Source organism: Psammomys obesus, unplaced genomic scaffold, assembly GCF_907164565.1.
Source record: "Psammomys obesus unplaced genomic scaffold, mPsaObe1.curated_primary_1811, whole genome shotgun sequence".
Taxonomy (NCBI): domain Eukaryota; kingdom Metazoa; phylum Chordata; class Mammalia; order Rodentia; family Muridae; genus Psammomys; species Psammomys obesus.
Genome location: NW_026592118.1, coordinates 720,855 through 742,646, shown reverse-complemented (window position 1 = coordinate 742,646; position 21,792 = coordinate 720,855). Strand labels below are relative to the sequence as shown.

Genomic DNA, 21,792 nt, shown 5'->3' with positions numbered 1-21,792 from the left:
ATTATATTATATTATATTATATTATATTATATTATATTATATTATATATACATAATATAATATATATATAGTGTTCATTAGGAAGCATTTTAAACTTGATCTGAAATTTTAATTCTCAGTTTTTAAAGTCTTGATTTATTTAATTATCCATTTGAGGTAGTTGATAACTTTGATACTTTAAGCTTTTTAGAACACACACACACACTTCTCCAGTGTGGTTTTGCTGTTGGAGACAGTTGGGGAGTTTATCTTCTTGAAGGGGCAGAATAACCAGAGATGTTCAATCTGGCAATCACAGAATCCTCCTGTACCTGATGGCTTAGCTAAACCCATTTGCTAATAAAATGTCACAACTCTTTAAGATCAAACAATGATACAGTGAACTCAAAGGGTCTTAATTGTATGGTCTGAATATATGTTTTATTGTAGACTTTTAAAGCAACACAAGATGAACACTTTCCCATCTTTTTTCTACTTGAAGTTAAGTAGTACTACTTAAGTACTTGAAGTACTTAGTTTTGAGTACTTTGCATATTCTTTGATGTAAGTAAGGTCCTATTTCTTAGACATTTGACAGCTGGTGGGAGCAGAGGTCCTCAAAGTTATGTATCTGTTTCATGTTACCTGTTCTAAAGTGCGTCTGATCATAGTGATGTGGGAAGAATGTCCATTTGAAAGAAATCTACAAATTAACAGAACACTTTAAAGACTTGCTTTAAAAGAACTGTTTCTTGGACTAGAGAGACGGCAGCTGTTAAAGGCTAGATTCACAACTGAAAATAAAAGTACTGTTACCTGTGTTGACAATGTCTTTTATTCATACCATTAATTTACTGTTGCTTTTCCCTCTGCAGAAAGGCAGAAATCCTAAGATGTCTTCCAGTAATGACCACATTTTAGTAACAAGGTCGCAGAGAAATGCCAACAGCCTTCCTGGAATGAACTCCAGTGACACGAAGACACTTACAGGAGATGTGCTAAGTTTTCATAACATCACCTATCGAGTGAAAATGAAAAGTGGGTTTTTAGTCCGGAAAACAGTTGAGAAAGAAATACTGTCGGATATCAAGTATGTTTATAGATCCTTTAAAAAAACTGCTTTATTTATCTGCAGTGACCTTTATAGAATTGTTATTACTAACAAGTTGCTGTGAATACTTCATGTGTTTGGACATATCTATGTAGACATATTCTGTCATTTCTTTTGTCTAAACTAGGACATAAATTGCTTGATCTCCTATTAGGCATATATTTTACTCACAAAGGAACTGTCAAAATTTTAAAAATGGTCTCATCTTTTTGAGAAATTAGACATTTTAATATATCATTTTGTTAAGACTGGGAAGTCTTACATTTTAGAGGTAATGTTTGAAATTTATGGTGTGTTGATTGTAAAGATGTATTTGTAACCTCAGATTTAGTTTTCCAGTAGTTGAAATAGAAGACCTGCTAAGACAGTTTTTATATGTGTTCTGGTAGAAAGGATGTAGAAATGCAGCATAATATGATAGCCCTTTGATTTTTCAAATACATCTGTTTTAGTAAATGACTTATTTATGGTAAGCCGATTGTAGTCTTTAAGGATTTCCTTAATATTTTCCCTCCATAATACAGACATGTAGAGAGGATTGGGATATTGCTCAGGCTGTAGAGTGCTTTCTTAGCATACACAAAACTATGCTGTGTATAGTGTATATGCTGTGCATAGTACAATGATAGTACAAATAATGGGTTTAGTTCCCAGAACCACATAAAACCATGTGTCAGCAAGTCTGTAATGCTGGGAGGTAGGGACAGGAAGATCAGAAGCTCAAGGGCATCCTGAGCTACCTTAGACTCTGAACACACCCAAATTCATTTATCAATACTACACTGGCAAACTATAGACTCAGTTCTCTAGAAACTAGAAACTAGGCAAAGATTAACAAGCCAGTGGCAGAGGCCCAAGGAGGAGCAGTCCTGTTAGGCCACAGAGGAGGACTTTGCAGCCAGTCCTGAAGATACCTGATAAAACAGGGTCAGATGAAAGGGCAGGAGGTCCTCCCCTATCAGTGGACTTGGAAAGGGGCAGGGAGGAGATAGGGAGGGAGGGTGGGATTGGGAGGGAATGAGGGAGCGGGATACAGCTAGGATACAGAGTTAACAAAATGTAACTAATAAGAAAAATAGGTTCTACAAAAATATCCATTTCCTCTCCACTCTAGTTCCTACTTTAATGCCATATTCGAAATATAACTTTTTGCTTGATGAAAGAACAAATACCACAAATAACTAAGTGCTTTTAAAACAGAGCCCCCAAAACAAAACAACAACAACAAAAACACAAAGGTAGAAAACATGAAAATGTAAGGTAACTCTAGTTTGGCTGAGGTTATATAATTGAAGCCCAAAGGAGGATTTGGCATTCAAGTTAATGTAGACAGTTCTGTTATTTAAAAATGAGAGAGAGAGAGAGAGAGAGAGAGAGAGAGAGAGAGAGAGAGAGATGCAAATTAATGCAGGGTAGATAGATTCCTCAGCTATTACCATTTTCCTACATCAAGGGCAAAGCTGCTCATATAAATAGACCAGGAACATTTGGGAGTACTGGAAAGTGTGTTCTGGCAAACAGTTGTTAACTATCAGAGACCCAAATTAATATTACAAATGATATTTAAATAAAAGGTTTGGTAGATACAGGAGCTGACATCAGTATCTTTCCACAAAAGTCTTGTAACCCAGAATGGTAACTTCACAAGGTTTATACAGTTTATAGGAATTGGTAAATTATCTTAAATAAGAGAAAGTGTCTGATGGATTAAATGTGTGGTACCAGAAAGGCAAACAGGAATGTTGAGACCCTATGTGCCTGACATATTTGTAAATTTGTGGGGAAGGGACCTCTTACAATAATGGGGTACTCAAGTTAATATTTCTACAGTCCCAGAGACAGCGAATGATGAAATAAGGTTCTCCTGGGGAAGGTATTGATATGTATAATCAAAAAACAATCACAAGCTGTACCCATTGTCCAAACAAAAAACACAAGAATTGAGTCTCCAAATTTATAAGAGGGACTACTGCTGAAATACCAATAGCCCTACCCCTAAAATGGATATCAACCAGACCTGTGTGTCGAGAACAGTGGCCTCTAACAAAGGAAAACTTGCAGGCATTTGAACAATTGGTACAAGAGCAGCTTGAGGCTCAACATATAGAAGAGTCTACCAGCTCATGAAATTTCCCTGCGTTTGTTGTAAAAGAGAAGTAAGGAAAATGAAGGATGATAACAGATTTAAGAGCAATGAATAGAATAATTTAACCAGTGGGTCCTTTACAGCCTGGGATTCCTTTACCTTCTTTGTTTCCTAGATCATGGCTTATAATAGTAATTTATTTAAAAGATTGCTTTTTTCACAATACCCTTGCAAAAGCAGGATAGGGAAAGTTTTCATTCTCAGTACCTACTTTTAACCATTAGTGGTCCAATAAAGAGATGCTTTGGCAAGCTGAGTCCACAGGGAGTATTAAATAGTCCAACTTCATGTCAATATTTTGTGCAACAACTGCTAAATTTGTAGGCAATTTTTTCAGTTTATTGTTACATGTATTATATGTTGTCAGCTGATTCTGATGCAGATACTTTAGAAAAAAATGTTTAAGGAAACACACACACACACAAATCTGCCATGGTGGGGTTTCAGACTGTTCCAAAAAAAAATACATAGAGGAGATTCTATTAACTATTTGGGTTATAAAATAAGCCAACAAAACTTTTGACCTCAAAAGTTACATATCTGTAGAGATCAATTGCAAACTCTTAATGGTTTTCAAACATTATTGGAAGATATTAACTGGCTGAGGCCTACAACTGGATTAAGTACTTATGAGTTAGGTAATTTGTTTCAAACCTTACAAGGAGATTCAGATTTAAACAGTCCAAGATGTCTTTAATAGCTGGAGCAAAAAAGGAGTTAACTCTGGTAGAACAAAGACTTCAAGATGTATACGTAGATCGAATTGATCCTAAACTTGATTGTATTTTGGTTATTTTCCCTTCAACTTATTCTCCTACTGTATTCATTAGGCAAAGAGAAAATAACAGTGTGGAATGGATTTTCTTAGCATATAAACAAAATAAAAAAATTAAAAATGCACATAGAAAAAGTTTCTAAAATAATTATAAAAGGAAGAATAAGAAGTCAGTTTTCAGAAACAGACCTAGCAGAAATCGTAGTGCCTCTTACTAATGCTGAGATTGTGGGTGATCAATTAAGATTGGCAAAGAGATTGTAGTAACCATTTGGGAGAAATTATTAACAAATATCCTAAAAGCAAATGTTCAAAGTTTATAAAAAGAACTAATTGGGTTCTTCCATGTACTGTGAAGGGAACACTGAACCCTGAGGCACCTATATTTTATATTGATCTAAACAATATGGGAATGGTAGGTTACAAGTCAAAGTAAACAAGATGATCAAAAGTCCACACACTGCAGTTCAAAAATCGGGACTGTATGCAATTTTATGTTATTATTAGCTTTTTATGGATCTTTTAATACAATTACTGACTTTCAGTATGCAGAAAGAGTTGTTTTACATATAGAAATTGCTGACTTTATTCCTAATAATACAGAATTAACTTTTTTTATTTATGCAATTGCAGCAGGCCATCAGAAATAGAAACTACCCATTATATATTACTCATACTCAGTCTCATACAGGTTTACTAGATCCATTGGCACAAGGAAATGAGAAAATGAACTACTAATAGGAAATGTGTTAGAAGCATCAAAATCTCATGTGAAACACAATTGTTAACAGTAAATGTTTAAAGAAACAATATTCTATCACTTGGCAACAAAACAAAGAAATAATAATAATTTTTAAAAAATGTTCAGTTTTCTCCGTATAACCAAACTCCATTACCTGCTGGAAATGACCCTAGGGGTACCAAAAGAAATGAAATCTGGCAGATGGGTATGTTTCATTTTCAGAATTTGGAAAACAAATCTATGTACACCTACCATTGATACACATTTAGGGTTTCAGTTGGCAACTTCTTTAAGTTCTGAAAAGCCTGATTGTATAGTTACACATTTATTGGAAATAATGGCAATTATGGTGATACATACACAAAATAAGACTGATAATGCACCCACATATGTATCCAGTAAGATGAAGCAATTCTTTGCATATTATAAAGCACATTACTGGTATCCCACACTATCCTACAGGATAAGCAGTCATAGAAAGAGCTAAATGTACTTTGAAAAGAGATGCTTATTAAACAAAAAGGAAGATTAAAGACTCCTACGGACAGGCTAAATAAAGCTTTGTTAACTCTAAATTTTCTTAATGTTAGTGGAAACAAAACAAAACAACAAACAAAACAAAACAAAAACAGCAGCTGGGAGACACTGGGTCATAGAAAAAAACTGGAATTAGATCAATCCATATACTGCAAGAATGTGTTGGCATCAGAATGGAACCTGCAATAGTTTTGAGGTGGGGACATGGTTTTGTTTATGTATCTACAGGAAATGAAAAAAACACAACTTACAAAGATTAGATTTAACCAAGGAAGACCTTCTACTATGTGACACATAAATGTTGCCACATGGCAACTGAATCTTATTGGCTATCTAGTCCTTGTGACATGCCATCCTTTCATATATCAAGGATGAAGATTCATATTACAGTTCAAAGAGCCTTATAAAGTTCATAGATGTCTTTCACCTGCTCAAACATAGAGCAGAAAATTATCTTTAATTTTGTATATATTAATACAGAAATGTACCTATGATATTACCTTTAAAAGTTTGTTTCTTTTCAGAGCAAAAGACCAAATAACAGTGATGACAAAGCAAGTAGCCCAGGTGATTCAGACTGCCCTAGTTACTGATTTTTTTTCAAGAATTTGCATACAGATAAACTTCAAAAGGGCTAGCCCAAAAGATCTATTCTACAGAGAATGGACAAAAAAATATAGCTAGCTTTCTCAGGACTTGCCCAACGTCCTAATTTTTATAGGGTACCCAAAAGATGTATTTACCCCCCAGACAGCAAGAAGTAATTTTAAGAATACAATGCCCCTATTCCTAAGAGATGGGGTGGTTGTTTTTGGTCATTTGGTGGGCTATGGATGTTTGTTGTTGTCTGGGGGGTGGGGAGTTGGTTATAAGTAATGGTAAGAAAGGAAAGAAAGTAAAGCTTAGAATTAGAATTCTCTTTTTCCCTATCTTTTTCTCTTATCTTTCTCTTCTACCTAATTTCAGTTAAAAGAAGCAAAAATGTAAATGACAAAAGAAAAAAGGGGGAAATAGGTTGATAGGATGAAAGGGAGATTAATGAATATACTAGCCTCAAATATTTTACACTGGTAATGATTATTGTATATTAATAAAAATTTAAGATTATTTTTAACTTTTGCTTAATGTATCATACATATGCAACTCATTTAAAAATGTGATGTAAAGTTCTAGTCTTATGAAAGTTAGCTATTGCAAACTGTTTAGGATAATTTAGAGATGCAAGTTACTAGTTAGTCACCTATAAAGAATCTTGCTTGCAGTCTTGTTAGGTATTAGTTTAATTAATTATATAAAAAACATTTCTTTAGTCTCTTGTATATATTTTCAAGGTTAATTAGCTAGTACACAGCTAGAAACAAGCAATGTTTTTCTATTTAGATACACTGAGATAGACAGGTGGTCTTCAGTCACTTCAGAGACCTACAGTATATGGCATTTAAAAATGTTTAATAGCAAAGACTTTTCTGACAGAGAGACACATCTGCTCTTGGCAGTACTACCAATCTACTTCAAAGATTATAGGCATCAAAGAAACAAATGTGGCAAGATAGACACTGGACAAAAATCTTTCCTTATCTCAACTGTTGACGGCAGGCTGTCTAACCTATCGACAAGCAGGACACTGGGAAATTCACTGTCCACCTCTGCAGAGACTAGGTTAGCCAGTACTTCAAAATTCATGCTTCACAAAAAGATCTGTCAGATGTTCTTGGCCAGGAGGCTGAAGATAGGATACCCCAATGACACAGAGAAACCTCTGGTGACTGTCCATGCAATCACCTCTCTCTGTCATTTCTATAGTTCTGGAAGCTGCCTGCTCTATGTTTCCTACATAGTTAGGTAATATTTACTTCTAAGGTCTCTGAAAGGGTTGAAGACTAGATAGTAATAGTCTTGCTATAATTAAGTTTAGTTGTTTAGGAACTAAGACAATGTTTTAGATTTAAAAATATGTTTCTAGGTTGATAAATGCAAGTTATAAGAAATTGATTTAGTTACAGGACCCCTTAAACTCAACAGGATAGGATAGATAGTGGGATAACTTTTCAGGGGTGCCAAATACAATGGAGTGGATATTGTAAATGTAATTCTTACAGGATACTTCTAATAATTGTTCTTGTTGTATATAATTTATTAATGTTAGAGAAAAGGCCATTAAAAAAAAACAAAAAGGAGACATGTAATGGAAGTTTTGGTTTCTTTTAAAACTCAGTTTTGTGATATAAGCAGGTTTTTGTTTCAACCCTAAGTGTGGGATATAGGACTGCCTTAGTTTGTTCATAGCTGAACATAATTGCCCTGTGTGGCTTGAAGAGGGGTGTGGGCTTTACCAGCTGGAGTTAGTAGAATTCTGAGGACTCTGGGAGAATATAAATACCAGAGCCCAGAGAAAGGAAGGGTCTTCAAGACATTCTGGAGAACGCTTCTCTGAGAAGTAAGAAAGCTGCTACTGCATTTGCTGGTTTGCTGATTTGCTATTGCTGGACTGCTAGATCGCCTGATGATTGAGATTGAGATTTTCCCAAAGAACACAATGATCCTTACCAGCCAGAACTAAGTCTAAAGAGGTCTACATCCCATTTTTCTTCTAACCTTTTTTCTCTCCAACCTATGGTTAGGGGTTTGGAAAGGCAGTAGAGGCCTCTACTTTAAGTCCTTTAAGTCCTTTAAAGGACCCCAAATAAAATAGAGTTTAAAAAACAGATTGACTGTTATCTACTAAAATCCAGTAAGAACAACAGGGATTCTTCAAGATTTCATTCTATGCATTCAGAAAAGTGAGCAAAGTCCTCATGTGTCACAATTTTTACCAAAGATATCTTATGAATTAATGAGGGAGAACCAAGCGCTCAAGGACTGTAAAACAATAAATAAAGCAAGACATGGCTCGAGAGGAATGGCTGAAGGAGAGAAGTTGGGGTGGGTCAGTAAGGAAATTGTAGGTCACAGAATAGAAGAGAGATCATCAGCAGGCACTTTCTCTAAAGGGGCAGATCATAAATTTTGAGCTTTTTTAGCTACACAGCAGTGTTATAACTGAGCTCTGGCTTTGTGGCATGAAAGCTGAGAGAGCCCTGAAAGTATAATTCTATTCAGATCATACTATTGATGAAAACAGGAATAGGTCCAGGAGGACCCAGATTTATTTTTTCATTTGTTTGTCTGCCTGTTTTCTCAGCATATTCCATTTTCTACAAGAGGGTGTCTGCGACCATAGCATACATCAAAGAATGATGAGTGAGTGGAGTTAGAATTAACCACTGCCCCAGATTCTAACTTTTGGAATCCAACTTTATTATTTTTTAATGGTAAAATTTAGTGTAAATATAAGCCAACCCCAGAGATTTATTAACCTATTGTAGCATGTTAATATTCACTTTCTTCTTAAATCATTCTGGATGTCTTAGTCTTTATATAAGTAGGTGTTTAAAAATAATGAAAGAGTTCTGTGGCAGTAGATCCTTACAGAAAAAAAGGTTCTGTCCATTTTAGAAGCAGGTACTAGGTAGCTATTAATATAGGAGACACATCAAGAGGTATAAATACATGCACACTGAAAGTTTACCCTGGAATCTCTGAGTCTATACGTTGAGCAGTATGGTGGAGGGGTAACACAATAGAAGAATAAGAGATTTTTCTGTGTTACAACTTGATTGAGGCTTAATGTCTTATTATTTTTGTCTGGTAATTCATGGAGTTGTACATCAGTTAACAAAGAAAGTAAAAGGCACATTTTACCTTAACCTCTATTTACCAGCTATTGAATAATTATAATACATCAGATACAACAGGTAATAAATGGTGAGTTTCTCTTGGATTTAAGTGCAGGGTTACAGATGCACTGGAGATTTGATTGTTCCTGACAGTATATAATCATAAGAAAATTCCTTTTAGTCATTATAAGAATAAATAGTTGGCAGTTTTAGCTTTCCACTGGAATAGAGACTGTGTTCTCTTAGGAATACATCTTGACCTATTTACCAATTCTAGGGTTTGAACATGTCACCAGGGTATTGGATGGGTCAATTCAGGTCTCTCTTGATCATTCCTGTGCAGCTGTAATGAACCCATTCTTAATTCTCCTTTATCTTCTTTACTTTCTTTTAGCCATCCCCACTTGTTACTATTAGGATAAAATTCATAGTTTCTTAGATATCATCACAGTCAACATTACCGCGATTTATCCACCTAAATCAAGCTAAATATTCATTTAATTTGTTGATGAAGACAGCTGTGTATTGTGTGCCTGTAAGTCACTTCACAGGGAAGGAGACTGTCTCTTCTAAGACTGTGTTTTCCTCTCTAATTAGTAGCACTGTTTTCATTTGTATGTGTGTGTGTGTGGTGTGAGAGAGAAAGAGAGGCAGACAGACAGACAGACCAGGGCACACATATGGAAGTTAGAGGACAATTTTGGGAGTCAGTTCTCCTTTTATCATGGCTTCTGGAGATTAAACTCTGGGCTTCAGACTTACATAGCCAGTGTTTTACCCACGGAGCCATCATGTCTATCTGACAAGTTTTACTTTCAAGTTAAGTACTGCTGATGCTTCCGTCTTAACACCAAGACTTTGATTTAAGATACTTTGACTTTTTAGCATCATTAGACTTTAGTAATAACAGCATCACATGCTGGTATTGATTGTGCTGAACTTTACTACGTAGTAAGTGAAAACAATTTAATGATACTAATCTTTAGCTTTACTCAAAAACTGTTTTACACTAAATATTGGTTAATATTTTTTGAGATTTTTTGAGAATCTTCCTTACACATTTTAGGAATCTGTTATTTTAAGAATCTTTCTTACTTAAAAGACCTTTAGTTGTTGTTGCCGGGACTGAGCCCAGAGCCTCATGCATGATAAGAACAGGCTGTACCACTGAGTTATATCCCCAACTCAATATCAAGGAACCTGGAACACTGGCTATGCAATTTTTAAAGGATTAAGTTGTTTCAAGAGCAAGTTATAAAACAATAGTAAAAGAAAGGAATTGTGAAGGACCAGACTCATATTTCTTTTTGTTAATGCCCTTTGGATTAACCTTCTCCTATCAGTGGTTCTTTGTTTATCTTTAAAAGGTTGTACTGATTTACAATTTCATCCTCCCTTATTAGTGTGTTCAGTGCAGACACTAAGTTTCAATAACTTCATGTAAAATACAACATTAAGACAGTATTGTTTGTTTCCAGTGGGATCATGAAACCTGGCCTCAATGCCATTCTGGGACCCACAGGCGGAGGCAAGTCTTCGTGAGTATAACATACATATAAATAAGCCTTTTGTTCATTAAAAAATCACATTCACGTGAACAGATGTTAGCTGATTATTTTCAGTGTATATGTGGCCTGGTCTTAGGTTCTGTGGATAATATGGGGTTTAATTATCTCCTGGCTTGGTCCCAAGGATCAGAAAGACTTATTCGGTTAGCTTTAGTAATAGCACAGGATGGAGTGATTGGCATATAGTGGTAGATCATGTTATGTACTAGTAAGGAGGTGGAAGAATGAAGTAATATCAAAGATGAAGGCATGTGGAAAACAGGAGTGCTGATTAAACAGTATGTTGCCTAGGTTGTAACCTTCAAGGTCCATTAATCAAGAGGGTCATTTAGGGAAGTCTGCTATTTAAGCCAATGTTTTCTCTATTTTATATTTTGGATTTTGCTGTAGCACATAATGAAAAGGAAACTGAGAATTTAAAACATGTAAACCTGTTTTATTGTTTTTTTTTTTTCATGTTTGATTTTGAGACAGGATCTCAGCTGTGTAGCCCTGGCTATCCAGGAACTCAGTAGATAGACTAGGTTGGCCCTGAACTCACACAGATCCTCCTGCCTCTACCTCCAGATTGCTGGGGTGAAAGCAGTGTACCACTATGCTCAGCCTATAATTTTTTTCAAAGTATAAACCTATCAACTAGTTAAGTTTGTGCATTAGCAGAATTCGCATTTAGAGCAGCTAAGCAATATGTCTGTTTTGAAGGAGAAAAAAAATCCTTATAACATACATGTCCTTTACAGGTTACTAGATGTCTTAGCAGCAAGGAAAGATCCGCAAGGATTATCTGGAGACGTTTTGATAAACGGGGCACCTCAACCTGCCAATTTCAAATGCAGTTCAGGTTATGTGGTTCAAGTGAGTCAAAGTAGATTTGGGCAATATATGTATAAGTGCATTTGATTATAGTTTAGTTTGCTTCCAATTGACTATAAAACACATTCATAGAATCAATGTATTTTCATCAGATTTTCAAAACATTCCATTACAATGGGGGTGATGTTAAAAGGAAAGACAGAGTGGATCTGAAATATGATTGTCATGGGGCGGTGGTCTCTGTTCAGGCTGCTACATAATCCTCACCCGCTCCACCCCTGCCTCCCAAAAGAGTTTACTCTTTCTTTATGTTCTTTCTTACTGTTATAGATATCTTTGCTAAATCCTTCCACCAGGCAGGCTTGTAATGTCTAGTGGTGGTTTTACATGTGTACTGCTTGGGTGTACAGCCGACTGCTAAAAATGATGCCATTGAACTTTGCAGGTGTCTCTATATGCAGTTACTGCAACTTAAGAGAACCTGTGGTTTACCAATAGCCAGAATTATACCTTGGATGTGTTATGTGTATGGACTGAAATATATATATATATATATATTCAAGTGATGGTCATAGAAAAGACCCACATATCTCACTAAAATGCCACCTTGCATTAAGGATGACATTGTGATGGGCACCCTGACAGTGAGAGAAAACTTGCAGTTCTCAGCAGCTCTTCGCCTTCCAACAACTATGAGGAATCATGAAAAAAATGACCGGATTAACATGATCATTAAAGAATTGGGTCTGGACAAAGTAGCCGACTCTAAGGTATGAAAACCCCTCATAATATCATAGCCAGGAAACTGCCCTTCATAAGCAATATAACATCAACTGAAAGTTTCCTATAATGTCTGTGGCCAAAAGTGATTGCTTTCTGTATGATGAGACAGTAACTGGCTCTATAAAATTAAGATAAAAATTAAGGTTAAAAAATCTTAATAGTGGCTGATTTCTGGAAATGGAGTATAGTCCAGGAGGGAAAGTATTCCTCCTGTGCATTTTTCTATATGCCCTTGCACTACCTTCTTCAAGTCACACTATGTCTGCACTTAAGTGGTCTACTACTTGGTGGGAAATAGTTCTGAAATGAGAAAGACAAGAATCTAAAGGTACTTGCTCAGCATGCATCATTATGCTGTTTTGGCTTCCAGTATTGTATTTGGTCACATTAGGATTCACTTATAATTTCTCCAATGTTCAATTTACTTATCTGTAATATTCCTTTTGGCAGTTTTATTTCTTCTCCTTTCCTTATAGCTCTCCTTTTTATTATTATTATTATTTACTTATTGTTTTTATTTTATTATTAGTTACATTTTATTAACTCTGTATCCAAGCTGTATCCCACTCCCTCATTCCCTCCCAATCCCACCCTCCTCTCTAATCTCCTCCCTGCCCCTTTCAAAATCCACTGATTGGGGAGGACCTCCTCCCCTTTCATCTGACCCTGTTTTATTAGTATCTTCAGGACTGGCTGCAAAGTCCTCCTCTGTGACCTAGCAGGACTGCTCCTCCCTTGGGGGTTGGGGAGGTCAAAGAGCCTGCCATTGAGTTCCTGTCAGAAATAGTCCCTGTTCCCCTCACTATGGGAAACCAATTGGTTACTGAGCTACCACAGGCTTCATCCTAGCAGAGGTTCTAGGTTATATCCATACATGGTCCTTGGTGGAGTGTCACTCTCAGAAAAGACCCCTGTGCCCAGATATATTTGGTCCTTATGGAGCTCCTATTCTTTCCATGTCATACTAACTACCCCTTCTTTCAGGTGATTCCCTGCACTCTGCCGAAGGTTTGGTTATGAGTCTTAGTATCTACTTTGGTACACTGCTAGGTAGAGTCTTTCAGAGGCCCTCTGTGTTAGGCTCCTGTTACTTGTTTTCTCCTCTGTCTAATGCACATCCCATTTGTCTTTCTAAGTGAGGATTGATCATCTTGACCCGGGTCCTCTTTCTTATTTATCTTCTTTAGATGTATAGATTTCATTATGTTTAACATATCTTATAGGTCTATATAAGTGAGTATATACCATGTGTATCTTTCTCCTTCTGGGATATTTCGCTCAGAATGATCTTTTCTAGATCCCACCATTTGCCTGTAAATTTCATGATTTCCTCCTTTTTGATTGCTGAGTAATATTCCATTGTGTAAAGATACCACAATTTCTGTATCCATTCCTCCATTGATGGACATCTGGGTTGTTTCCAGGTTCTGGCTATTACAAATAAAGCTGCTACAAACATGGTTGAGCAAATGTCCTTGTTGTGTACTTAAGCTAATTTTGGGTATATGCCCAGCAGTGGTATAGCTGAGTCTTGAGGAAACGCTATTCCCAATTGTCTGAGAAAGCACCAGATGATTTCCAAAGTGGTTGTACCAGTTTACATTCCCACCAGCAGTGGAGGAGGGTCCCCCTTTCTCCACAACCTCTCAAGCATATGTTGTCATTTGAGTTTTTATTTTAGACATTCTGATGGGTGTAAGGGGAAATCTCAGGGTTGTTTTGATATATAACTCCCTGATGAATAAGGATCTCTTTAAGTCTTTCTCTGCCATTCTGTATTCCTCTACAGAGAATTCTGTTTAGCTCTGTTCTGCATTTTTTAATTGGATTACTTGATTTATTGCTTTTTATCATCTTTAGTCGTTTATATATTCTAGATATCATCCATCTGTCAGATATAGGGTTGGTGAAGATCCTTTCCCAGTCTGTAGGCTAGCGTTTTGTCTGACGACAGTGTCTTTTGCTTTACAGAAGCTTTTCAGTTTCATGAGGTTCCATTTATTAATTGTTGCTCTTAGAGCCTGTGCTATTGGTGTTCTTTTCAGAAAGTTGTCTCCTGTGCCAATGAGTTCTAGGCTCTTCTCCACTTTTTCTTCTAACCGATTTAGAGTATCTGGTTTTATGTTGAGGTTTTTGATCCACTTGGACTTTAGTTTTGTGCAGGTTGCTAAATATGGATCTATTTTCATTTTTATGCATGTAGACATTCAGTTGGACCAGCACCATTTGTTGATGAGGCTGTCTTTTTTCCATTGAATGGTTTTGGCTTCTTTGTCAAAAATCAAGTATTCATAGGTGTGTGGGTTTATTTCTGGGTCTTCTATTTGGTTCTGTTGATCCTCCTTTCTGTTTCTATGCCAATACCATGCAGTTTTTATTACTATTGCTCAGTAGTACAGCTTGAGATCAGGGTTGGAGATACCTCCAGATGATCTGTTGTTGTACAGGATTGTTTTGGAGATTCTGGGTTTTTTGTTTCTCCATATGAAGCTGAGAATCTTTTTTTCAAGGTGTGTAAAGGATTGAGTTGGCATTTTGGTGGGAATTGCGTTGAATCTGTAGATTGCTTTTTACAGGATGGGCACTTTCACAATGTTAATACTACCAATCCATGAGTACAGCAGATCTTTCCATCTTCTGATATCTTCTTCAATTTCTTTCTTCAGGGACTTAAAGTTTTTTTTTTTTTCAAACAGGTCTTTCACTTGCTGGTAAGTGTAACACCAAGGTATTTTATGTTATTAGTGGCTATAATTTTAGCCACTAATTAATTTTAGTAATTAAAATTAATTAAAAATAATTAATTTTAGTAATTAGTGGCTAAAAGGGTATTGTTTCCCTGATTACTTTCTCAGCAATTTTGTCTTTTGTATACAGGAGGGCTACTGGTTTTTTTGAGTTAATTTTGTATCCAGCCACTTTGCTGCAGGTGTTATCAGCTGTAGGAGTTCCCTGGTAGAATTTTTGGGGTCACTCAGGTATACTACCATATCATCTGCAAATAGTGATACTTTGACGTCTTCCTTTCCAATTTGTATCTGCTTGATCTTCTTTACTTGTCTTATTGCTTTAGCTAGGACTTCAAGTACTATGTTGAAGAGATATGGAGAGAGTGGGCAGCCTTGCCATGTCCCCAATTTCAGTGGGATTGATTTAAGTTTCTCTCCAGTTAGTTTGATGTTGGCTTTAGGTATGCTGTATATTGCCTTTACTATGTTTAGATATGTGCCTTGTATCCCTGATCTCTCCAAGACTTTAAACATGAATAGGAGTTAGATTTTGTCAAATGCTTTTTTTGGCATGTAAGGAGATGATCATGTGGTTTTTCTCCTTCAGTTTGTTTATCTGGTGGATTACATTGATGGATTTCTGTATATTGAACTACCCTTGCATGCCTAGGATGAAGCCTACTTGGTCATGGTGGATGATATCTTTGATGTGTTCTTGGATTCAGTTTGCAAGTATTTTATTGAGTATTTTTGCATCAATGTTCATAAGAGAGATAGGTCTGAAGTTCTCTTTTTTTCTTGGGTCTTTGTGTGGTTTAGGTATCAAAGTGACAGTGGCTTTATAGAATGGGTTTGATAAAGTTCCTTCTGTTTCTATTTTGTGGAATAGTCTGGTAGAATTCTTCACTGAATCCATCTGGCCCATGGCTTTTTTTTTTTTTTTTTTGGAAGGGAAACTGTTGATTTCTGATTCTATTTCCTTGGGGGATATAGGACTATACAATCTTTCTACCTGATCTTGACTTAATTTCAGTAGATGGACTCTGCCAAGAAAATTGTCCATTTCTTATAGATTTTCAAATTTTGTGGCATATAGGCTTTTGTAGTAAAAACCTAATGATTGTTTGGATTTCCTCGGTGTCTGTAGTTATGTCCCAATTTTCACTTCTGATTTGCTGATTTGGATAGTTTCTTTCTGCCTTTTAGTCTGGTAAAGGTTTGTCTATGTTGTTGATTTTTCTCAAAGAACTAGATCTTGGTTTCATTAATTCTTTGAATAGTTTTATTTGTTTCTAATTGATTGATTTCAGACCTAAGTTTGATTATTTCCATCTGTCTGCTCTTCTTGGGTATATTTGCTTCTTTTTTGTCTAGGGCTTTCAGTTGGGCCATTAAGTTGCTTGTAAGAGATGTCATGAGATGTCACAAATTTCTTCTTGAAGGCACTTAGTGCTATGAATTTTCCTCTGAGCACTGCTTTCATTGTGTCCCACAAGTTAGGGTATGTTGTACCTTAATTTTCATTGAATTCTAGGAAGTCATTAATTTCTTTATTTCTTCCTTAACCCAGCTGTCATTGAGCAGCAAGTTGTTCAGTTTCCATGTGCTTGTAGGCTTTTTTCTAATTCCATTGTTGTTGAGGTCCAGCTTTAGTCCATGGTGGTCAGACAGAATACAGGGGATTATTTCAATCTTCTTGTATCTGTTGAGGCTTGCTTTGTGACCAACAATATAGTCTATTTTGGAGAAGGTTCCATGAGGTGTGAAAAAGAAGATATACTCTTTTGAGTTTGGGTGGAAAGTTCTGTAGACATCTATTAGGTCCATTTGATTTAGGGCCTCTGTAAGTCTCTTTATTTCCTTATTAGGCTTCTGTCTAGATGATCTGTCCCTTGGTGAAAGTGGGGTGTTGAAGTCTTTCACTATTACGGTGTTGAGATCAATGTGTGATTTGAGTTTTAATAATGTTTCATTTATGAATGTAGGCGCTCTTGTATTTGGGGCAAAGATGTTCAGAATTGTGATATCCTCTTGATGAATTTTTGCTTTGATGAGAATGTAGTGTCCCTCATCTTTTTTGATTAATTTTGGTTGAAAGTCTATTTTATTAGATGTTAGGATAGGTACCCCAGCTTGTTTTCTGGGTCTATTTGCTTGAAAGACATTTACATCCCTCTACTCTGAGGTAGTGTTTATCTTTGTTGCAGAGGTGCATTTCTTGAATGAAGCAGAATGTTGGATCATGTTTCCGCACCCATTCTGTTAGTCTGTGTCTTTTTATTGAAGAGTTGAGGCCATTGATGTTGATAGATAATAGTCATTAATGACCGATGAATGTTAGTTCCTTTTATATTGGAGTCGGTGGTCTTATTGTGTTTCATTGCTTGTTTTCTTTTAATTTTTGTTGGGATATTATCTGTATGCTCTGTTTTCTTGGGTGAAGTTGTTTTCCTTGGATTAGCATTTTCCTTCTAGTGTCTTCTGTAGGGCTGGTTTGCTGTGTAGATATTGCATAAATTTAGCTTTGTCAAGGAATGTTTCGTTTTCTCCATCTATGTTGATTGAAAGCTTTGCAGGGTATAGTAGTCTGGGTTGGCATCTGTGGTCTCTTAGAGTCTGCATGACACCTACCCAGGCTTTCATAGTTTCTGATGAGAAGTCCAGTGTGATTCTGATAGGTCTACCTTCATATGTTACTTGACCTTTTTCCCTTGATGCTTTTAATATCTTTTCTTTGTTCTGTAGATTTAGTGTTTTGACTATGATGTGACGTGATGTGTTTTTTTTCTGGTCTAGTCTATTTGGTGTTCTGTAGGCTTCTTGTATATTTATGGACATCTCTTTCTTTAAGTTGGGAAAATTTTCTTCTATGATTTTCTTGAAAATATTTTCTGGACCTTAGAGACTGGAGTCTTTTTCATCGATTCCTATTATTCTTAGATTTCGTCTTTTCATGGCGTCCTTGGTTTCTTGGATATTTTGTGTTTGGGACTTTTCTGATTTTACTTTTTCTTTAAGAGAAGTATCAATTTCTGTGAGTGTATCTTCAGCTCCAGAGATTCTCTCTTCTATCTCTTGTATTCTGTTGGTGATGCTTACCTTTGTGGTTCCTGATCTTTTCTTCAAGTTCTGCAGCTTCAGGGTTTTCTCAGTTTGTGTTTTCTTTATTGATTCCAATTCTGTTTTTGTGCCTTGCACCATTTCCTTCATCTGTTTGAATGTGGATTCCTGTCTCTCTATGGTGGTCTCTATTTTTTTGTTCATTTTCTCTCCATATGCCATTAATTGTATCTCTACTTGTGCCTCTACTTGTTTGGCTATATTTGCCTGTGTTTCTTTAAGAATTTTGTCCATTTCCTCTTTCTTTGCCTCCAATTGACTGGTCAAATCTTTGATAGATTTGTTCATTTCCTCTTTATCTGTCTGAATTTGCATGGCTATTGCTCTGAGAGAATTGTTTGTTTCCTCTTTATGAGCCTCAAATAGTTGGGTAAGCATAGCTTTACTTTTTTCATCAGTGCTTCTGATGAATTGGAGTATCCATCAATTTTGGGGTCGCTGGTGAAGTCATGATATCCTGATTTATGTTGGATGTGTTCTTTCGCCTACCCCTGGCTATTGGCTTATTTGAACCTTCCCTGTTTGTTTCTGGAATCTGCAGTTCAGACTTGTACTGTCTCTCCCTGGCAGCTGGAGAATTCTTCAGAAGCTGAGAGAGGTCCTGTGGCCTTAGCTTGAATGTGGTGCACTAGCTCTACCTGTGAGAGGAAAGTACGTGGGTGCAAAAGGGCAAATGCAGGCGTGTGTGTGTGTGTGTGTGTGTGTGTGTGTGTGTTTGTGTAAGTGTGCGTGGAAGTGTGTCTCAAGGCACAGAGTGATAGAGAATGTTGAACCCTTGAGTGTGGGGGAGGGGCTGTGCCTTGCAGGCTTCTAGGGGATTATTTGTGCATGCACTATATATTTAGCAGGTGCTGGTGATGGTTGTGGCACAATTTCCGGCGTTATCTGCCTTAACTCCTCAGTTGGACCCACAGAGCAGGGGCTTCAATGTCCCAAATGGCCCTCTGTTTCCCACAGTGGGTCGGTGGGTGAGGGGGATCCAGTGCCTGGCTTCTATTTTAGAAGGACCCTGGATCTGGGGCTCTGCAGACACTGAAGGGCACACTCACTCTCAAGCAGTTCACATTGGAAAGGATTGGGGTATCCGGGCTCTCTGCTGTCTGGTTTGGCCCTGCTTGGTCTTATGCAGGAGGACTGACATGCTCTGCCAGCTCAGTGCTGCTGCAGCCGCCAGGTTAGGAAGTCCAGCTGCAGCTGGAGACTGGGATGCTGGTCCAGATGCCTTCAGGGAAGTCCTGGGGCCCTCCACTGTGCTCTCCAGGCCTGGGAGGCCCAGTGCCTGGTGTGCCTAGCTCGTATGACGGGTCTGCTGGGCTTTGGTGGGTATATAGTGTATTATCTGTCACTGAGGGTTTGGGCGGGCCATACAGTCAGTGGCTGAGAGACCCTGTGGAGCCAGTATGGTGGCTAGCAGACCTGTGACCCTGGGAGGATGGTGCCGTGGTTCTGGGCCCCCAAGACCGGTACAGCTGGCAATTGCCGCTAAGGGGCTAGGAGCTCCTCCTCAGCCGCTACAGACTCCAGGCAGTGAGCTCCGAGCTGAGAATCTCGGTGGGCCGGCTATGCCGAGGAGGAGGAGGGATGTCCGAGAAAGGGGAGTGCCGGGAGATCAAAGGATCATTTCTGTCCTTCCCCAAACAATTTTCCCCGGGTGACACCCTAAAGTTCTCACCTTATGAGATGTTCCCTGTCATTTAGAAAGCCTCACCGTTGCCTTCCTGGCTTCAGAAGTCCTTCCAGTCACCAACTGAGGTGCTCAGCAATTCCACAGCTCAGAACCTGTGCATGCTAGTCGCTATCTTGGCTCTGCCACTTATTTGTTTGTTTGTTTGTTTGTTTGTTTTAAATCCACTGTCAGTATTTGTTTCTAGACTCCTACATGATAGGGTAGGGTTAATAATGAGAAGGTGCTTTTCTTTTTGGGTGTTAATTTGGACCGGAAAGGGAAATGAGACAGTGGATGAACTTTATAAATTACTAGTACAGTAGTTTTGATTGAGCAGACATTTGGGCATTGGGTGAAAATTCAATGACTATAATCGAACTCTTCTGCCCATAATTATTTTCTTTCTCAGAGGCAATGCATGATGGTGATAGGAAACTCTTGCTTCTCTTGGAATTTGCTAGCAGTCTTTCATATGCTGTGTATTTTGTTGGAAAAATAATCTTGGGATGATGCCATTTGACTCTATTTCTGAATTACTATTTTCTTTGGCAATGATTAGTCAATTGATTATGTCTTCTAGAATGATGTTTTTCGTGACTCTTATTCTTTCTTGAAGTGCTTATTACTGGATTGTAGGCATATATATATATACATATACATATACATTACCTTTAAGCAGTCATTGCTACGCGTTGATTGTTGGATTTATAGGAGAAAAAAGGATGATACTTACTGACTTCTCAGAAGTAATATAACCTAAATTATTAAAATATTTTTTGAGACAGGGTTTCTCTGTGTAGCCTTGGCTGTCTTGGACTCACACTGTAGATGGGATTGGCTTTGAACTCACAGAGATCCACCTACTTCTGCCTCCAGGAGTGTGGGGATTACAGGCATGTACCACTGTGCCGGGCTGAAATATTTTTATAAAACTTTAAGCATAACGAGCACAGAGAAAGAGTCTGTTTTCTATAATGTTAAAATTGTTAGATAAAATAATGATATAATTGCTAATACCATTCATATAGATTTCTCAGTTGTTGAATCATATGCCATAGTCTCTTCAACTATTTATTGCTAGAATATTTAAAGAACACTTTATAGTCCTTTACCCCTCAATAATATGTAGCTGTAACAGTCAGACACAATACTGTGGGTATAGCTCAATAGTAGAACATGTGCTTAACATGTGCAAAACACTAGATTTTATTCGAAGAAATGAATAAATAAATACAAAGAGGAGGCTATTTACCCACTACCACAATACAATTTTCAGCTATCAAAATGAAAAAATTAAAAAATATATCATATTCTTTCACTTTGCCAAATTGTGTTCAAAAGTCTCTTTAATTCAATTTTTTAGGACCCAGTCAAAGGTCATAAATAACATTAGATTACAACTTCTTGATGCTGAGTGCTTTCCAAATCATTTATTATTTTCTGCCTCTCCCAACCCTTCCTACTGCCCTCTCACAATGACAATGTGGGGTTTAAAGATTCGGCCAGATTTACTGTGGACTATCTCACCTTCTGGATTTGTCTGAAAGGATGAGTAAGTTCTACAGTGAGTTATTGTATAGACAGTATCAACCTGGAGACTGAAAAGTACTTAAAATAGTGTTGTAGAATATGACCTCTCCCCTTGTATCCGTCCACTTTGACCACTGAAAGAGAGAGCCAGGTTCAGGTGCTGGATGATTAATAGATTATGTCCAGAGTGTTCCCTCTTTATTGCCTGTCTCAGGCTGAAATTGTACTGTATCTTTTGGTGCTCTCATTCATTCACTGCCTTAGAACAAAGTGCGCCAGCTGAAGGAATAGCTCAGTTGCTAACCTGCTTACAAGCATGAGGACCTGACTTCAGTCCCCAGAGCCCATGTGCCTCACATGGTGGTGCACACTTGTTATCTTAGCACTGGGGAGGCAGGGACAGGGAGGGGTTCCAGCAGTCAAGCCAAGTTGCTGAGAAACACTGTCTCAGAAAAGAAATTGGATGGCTTCTGAGGAAAAATGAACTGTTTAAAGGATGTACTTCATTTCATTCAGGTCAGTCAACCTGAAGTTCTAACCAGAGCCTTAGTGTCCTATCTGGTAAAAAAAAAAAAAA

General features: G+C 37.3%; 1 protein-coding gene across 4 annotated transcripts in view; it reads left to right on the top strand.

The window, feature by feature from the left end:
• The window catches only part of LOC129680805 (broad substrate specificity ATP-binding cassette transporter ABCG2-like), a 100,622-nt gene that overhangs the window by 26,411 nt on the left and 52,419 nt on the right, over nt 1-21,792 (top strand). For all 4 annotated transcript variants that reach the window (XM_055612555.1, XM_055612556.1, XM_055612553.1 and 1 more), the window contains 4 exons: nt 855-1,069; nt 10,485-10,544; nt 11,315-11,429; nt 12,005-12,157. In XM_055612555.1, coding sequence (XP_055468530.1) covers nt 873-1,069; nt 10,485-10,544; nt 11,315-11,429; nt 12,005-12,157 — 525 coding nt within the window. In that variant the 5' untranslated portion in view covers nt 855-872. The remainder of the gene's footprint in view (nt 1-854; nt 1,070-10,484; nt 10,545-11,314; nt 11,430-12,004; nt 12,158-21,792) is intronic.